A 4,520-nucleotide genomic window follows, 5' to 3' on the forward strand; every position below is an offset into this window, starting at 1 on the left:
TCCGAAAGGCCAAATAAAGTGCTTTTGCTTTTGCACTGAAACACAGTGTCCGTGTCTCCCTGACATGGCTGCATAAACAATACTGCTGTTCCTGAAACCACGACGCCTTTCTTTGCCTGCACATTTGGGCGGCATTATGCTAATATTTCTACATTGACGTAGATATGTGGGGGCGTGTTAGAACGAGCCGTTTTAGGTAGGCGTGGCTGACTCTTGTATAAAGAATATCTCTTTGGATTTGAGACTTTAGTCTTTGCAACTTTACAGATCTTCTTTATGCACCAAGAGCTTGTAACACTTCAAAGAGAAAGGAAAACTTGAAATCGCATCATATGACCCCTTTAAAACACGAATGAAAATCTTATGAGTTTGGAACAATGCAATGGTGAGTAATTGATGGCAATTTTCATTTATGTAAGAACTACACCTTTACATGTCACATTTTGGCCCTACATTCTAAGATGTGGTGCTCTGAATTGTGACCGTAGAACCACTGAACAGCACTTATTGTTTTGTTCCCTTTTTCAGGATAAGAATCAGGTGAATGTGAGCCAGTTGTGTCTGGTGGATCTGGCTGGCAGTGAACGCACTAGCAGAACCCGAGCAGAGGGCAGCCGTCTCCGTGAGGCAGGTCAGGCAGCAGCACGAAGAACTACTTTTATTACCTTCAGGATTTCAGGGTTATGTTTTTGAAGACCATATGGGTTTCTTTCTCTCACAGGCAACATCAATCAATCTTTAATGACTCTGCGCACTTGTATTGAAGTGCTAAGGGAGAATCAGATGTGTGGCACAAACAAGGTATATGATACATTAACTGACCATGTGATTGGTTAAAAAGGTTAGAAACATCAAAGGCACTCTTGACTTCTGTCCTCAGATGGTTCCGTACAGAGACTCCAAAGTGACCCATCTATTCAAGAACTACTTTGATGGAGAAGGCAAAGTGAGGATGGTTGTGTGTGTAAATCCAAAAGCTGATGATTATGAGGAGACCTTGGTAAGATAACGGGTCAAAAGATGGAGTCTTCCTCAGATGTATTCTACTTGCACTGTGACATTTGGGTTTCTCATCTGTGATCTAGCTGGTGATGCGCTTTGCTGAGATGACTCAGGAGGTTGAAGTGGCCCGGCCCGTTGACAGGCCCATCTGTGGCTTCGCTGCTGGTCGCCGACAGAGAAACCAGGCCTTCAAAGAGGAGCTTACCCGCAGGCTGGAGGAACGTGGTGGTCCTATAGATAGAGGTGTGTGTGAACTTGTTACATTCTTACAAAATGTGTGTTAACATAAAAAAAAAAAAGTGGGATTCCATACTAAAGTCTCATACTGGTTTTTTTTTTTTTTTTGGGGTAATGTCAATTATGTGATGTATTCTGTTACAGAGTCTCCAACAGTATTGAACCAGCTGCTCCAGTCCTTCCCTCCACTTCCTCCCTGTGAGCTCTCTGGGCCTAACGATGATGTTACACTGCCCAGACTCATTGAGGCCCTGGAGAAGAGACACAAAATTCGACACATGATGATTGAGGAGTACAATAAAACTGGTAAAATCATCACTTTATTCAGAGTTGTTTAAATGGTATTTCAAGTGCAATGTTTTTCCAAATTTCTGCCATGATTCTGTTTCAGCCAAAATGCTGAAGTCTGTGCTTCAAGAGCAGGACAGCAACCTGCTCTCCAAGGAAAACTTTATCCAAGAGCAACGTGGCAAGCTTGGTGAAAGGGAAAAAATGATCCAAAACCAGAAGAATGAGATTGATCGTCTGGAAAAGAAATCCAAGATGCTGGAATACAAGGTATTTGCACCATCACTGAATCAGTATTTAAAAAAAAAAATGGAATCAAGTACAATCATTTTCAAAAGGTGTTTTTTTTTTTTCCATTAAGAAATTAATACTTGTATTTAGCAAGGATATTTTAAATTGATCAAAAGTGACACAATTGCATGTGTAATGTTATAATTTTCTTTTGCCACAAAAATCTTAAACGGCATAACTGTTTTCAACATCAATAGTAAAAATGTTTCTTATTTTTTTTTCCATTAAGAAATTAATACTTGTATTTAGCAAGGATATTTTAAATTGATCAAAAGTGACACAATTGCATGTGTAATGTTATAATTTTCTTTTGCCACAAATCTTAAACGGCATAACTGTTTTCAACATCAATAGTAAAAATGTTTCTTAAGCACCAGATCAGTATGTCAATTTCTGGTGGATTTCTAATGACTGCTGAAAACTCAGCTTTGTCATCATGGGAGTGTATTACACTTTAAAATATATTAAATTAGAAAATGTGTAGTTACTTCTTTTATTACTTTTTTTTGTATTTTTGATCAAATGTAGCCTTGATGAGCATGAGTCTCTTTAAAGATTAGAACTTTTGAACAGTAGTGTGTGTATGTCTGCCTGATAGCTTTATATCTGGCATTTACAATGCAAACTAAGCTACAATAATTATGGTTGGAATGACAGCTATTTTAAGTGTCATACTAACAAAAGTTCAGAATAAGGCCTCTAATGCATCTGCAAAATGTTTTTCTGTTACAGATTGACATTCTACAGAAAACTACCAACATCTATGAAGAGGACAAGCGATCTCTACAGCAGGAACTGGAGAGCAGAGAACAGAGGCTGCAAAGGGAAATGTCTGAAAAGAGACGCATGGAAACACGCATGCAAGGCATTGTCACTGACGCCAAGCTTAAGTGGGAGAAGGAGTGTGTGAGTGTCTTCCCCATAGACCATACGCGAAACGATTTTTTTTGTGTCTGTGTGTAGAATTTAATTTGTTAGTGGTGTGATTCATGCAGCTTTTGTTTGTTCTCTACAGGAGAGGCAGGTAAATGCCAAGCAGCTGGAAATGCAGAATAAGCTGTGGGTGAAGGATGAGAAACTCAAACAGCTCAAAGCCATCGTGACTGAGGGAAAGACGGAGAACCGGCAGCCACAGCGGCCCTCCAGAGAAAAGGACAAAGTGCCTGCCAAGAGATCCGCTTCCCCGTCGCCTGTTCCTGTACGTTTAACTGACATGCGTTTCTAGATCGCCTGCCCCTGAGATTTATGCTTAACCTAATCCACAAACCTCCTCTTTATATGTCCATGCATGGTCTGCTATGCAGTGTGTATAAATACCCTGTGCCCTTTTTTTTTAATTTTTTTTTTTATATACAGGTTCCATCCTGTTTTTAATGCCGTAAATGCTGTTTTTAATGTACTGGTGTGTTGCATGCAAACAATGAGTGTACTAATCTCATGTCGCTTGCAGTCTCCCTACAATGGCTCTCAGTCATCCCTCTCCTCCCTGGAGCCCATATATAACTTCTCTCAGACGGTCAGGCCAGATCCTCACTTCCTCAGACCAGGCAGTGTGTCTGTGGCCTCCTGCATCTCTGAGTGGGAGCAGGGTGTCCCGCAGTCTCGCAGGCAGGGTAGCCAGTCGCCTCCAGTCAGTAGGAAGAGAGCTCAGGGCCTTCCCGACAGTCTTGGCAGGAGAAGAGGCAGGTGTTGGGCCAGAGAGGTGCCTGTCCAGCCAGCAGAGGTAGACCTAGAGGAAACGGGTCACTGGGTCAGTGGAGTAACTTGCTGTAGTTGTAGGTAGAGCTTCATCAAGACACTAATGTAGACCTTTTGATCTGTTTCTCAGCTGCATTAATTATTACCCAGAAGATATATATGTAAAATAAGGTATTATGTGCTGCTTATTTTAACCATGTAATGGCTTTGTTTTGCACTTTTAGACAAATAAATTGGAGTTTTCATCTTCTCATTGTCATCGGTTACTCCTGCACATAATTTTACTTGTCTAAAGTGTGAAAAGCAATTGAATAATGTCAGCATTTACAGCTTTAATATCTGCATACTGAAAAGCATATTTATCTTGGAGCTTGTTTGAATGGGAACATTTTCAGCTTTTTTTTCTTTCCTCTTAACCGCTTGGTACGTTTAGTTTGTGCTTCTGTAGAGATTGACTAACACACTCACGCTTCAGCATGCTTAAGGGACCGTCTTCTGTTTCTTACTGTGTTTGTGTTTTAATTGAATAGACTGGGCCACCGGTTCGGCCTCTACACAGACGCTCGCACTCCGCAGGTGGGGAGAGGTGGGTTGATCATAAACCCACCACTAACGTGGACCTGGATACAGTTCTGCAGCCAAACATCCCCAATGCCATCAAAGTGAATGCTCCCAATGAGAAAGCTCTGTCCAAGTGTGACAAGTATGTTCTGACGCACCAGGAAGTTGCATCAGATGGAGAGATCCAGACCAAGCTAATCAAGGTAGCTTCTTTTTCTAGTGGTCTTGCTCAATCTGACTGGTTTTGGTTGTCAGCTGAAACTCAAATCTTTTGCTCTTTATCAGGGTGAAGTGTTCAAAACTAGAGGTGGAGGACAGGCTGTTCAGTTCACAGATATCGAAACGCTCACGCAGGAAAACCCCGTTGCGGCCAGGTAATGACCTCCAATGCAATTCAAACTTGGCAGCAAATTTCTAGGTCTCGTAGTAATGCTCTGTATTGT

At 41.4% G+C, this 4,520-nt stretch overlaps 1 protein-coding gene across 1 annotated transcript in view; it reads left to right on the top strand.

Moving 5' to 3' along the window:
• LOC107596993 (kinesin-like protein KIF23) overlaps positions 1-4,520 on the top strand; it is a 22,054-nt gene that overhangs the window by 6,033 nt on the left and 11,501 nt on the right. The window contains exons 8-17 of the mRNA XM_016287878.1: positions 489-631; positions 722-801; positions 881-1,000; positions 1,086-1,245; positions 1,384-1,545; positions 1,631-1,797; positions 2,551-2,724; positions 2,834-3,016; positions 4,047-4,280; positions 4,363-4,451. Of these exons, the coding sequence (XP_016143364.1) occupies positions 489-631; positions 722-801; positions 881-1,000; positions 1,086-1,245; positions 1,384-1,545; positions 1,631-1,797; positions 2,551-2,724; positions 2,834-3,016; positions 4,047-4,280; positions 4,363-4,451 (1,512 nt within the window). The remainder of the gene's footprint in view (positions 1-488; positions 632-721; positions 802-880; positions 1,001-1,085; positions 1,246-1,383; positions 1,546-1,630; positions 1,798-2,550; positions 2,725-2,833; positions 3,017-4,046; positions 4,281-4,362; positions 4,452-4,520) is intronic.

This window comes from Sinocyclocheilus grahami, unplaced genomic scaffold (genome assembly GCF_001515645.1).
Source record: "Sinocyclocheilus grahami isolate Dianchi unplaced genomic scaffold, SAMN03320097.WGS_v1.1 scaffold225.1, whole genome shotgun sequence".
Classification (NCBI taxonomy): Eukaryota; Metazoa; Chordata; class Actinopteri; order Cypriniformes; family Cyprinidae; genus Sinocyclocheilus; species Sinocyclocheilus grahami.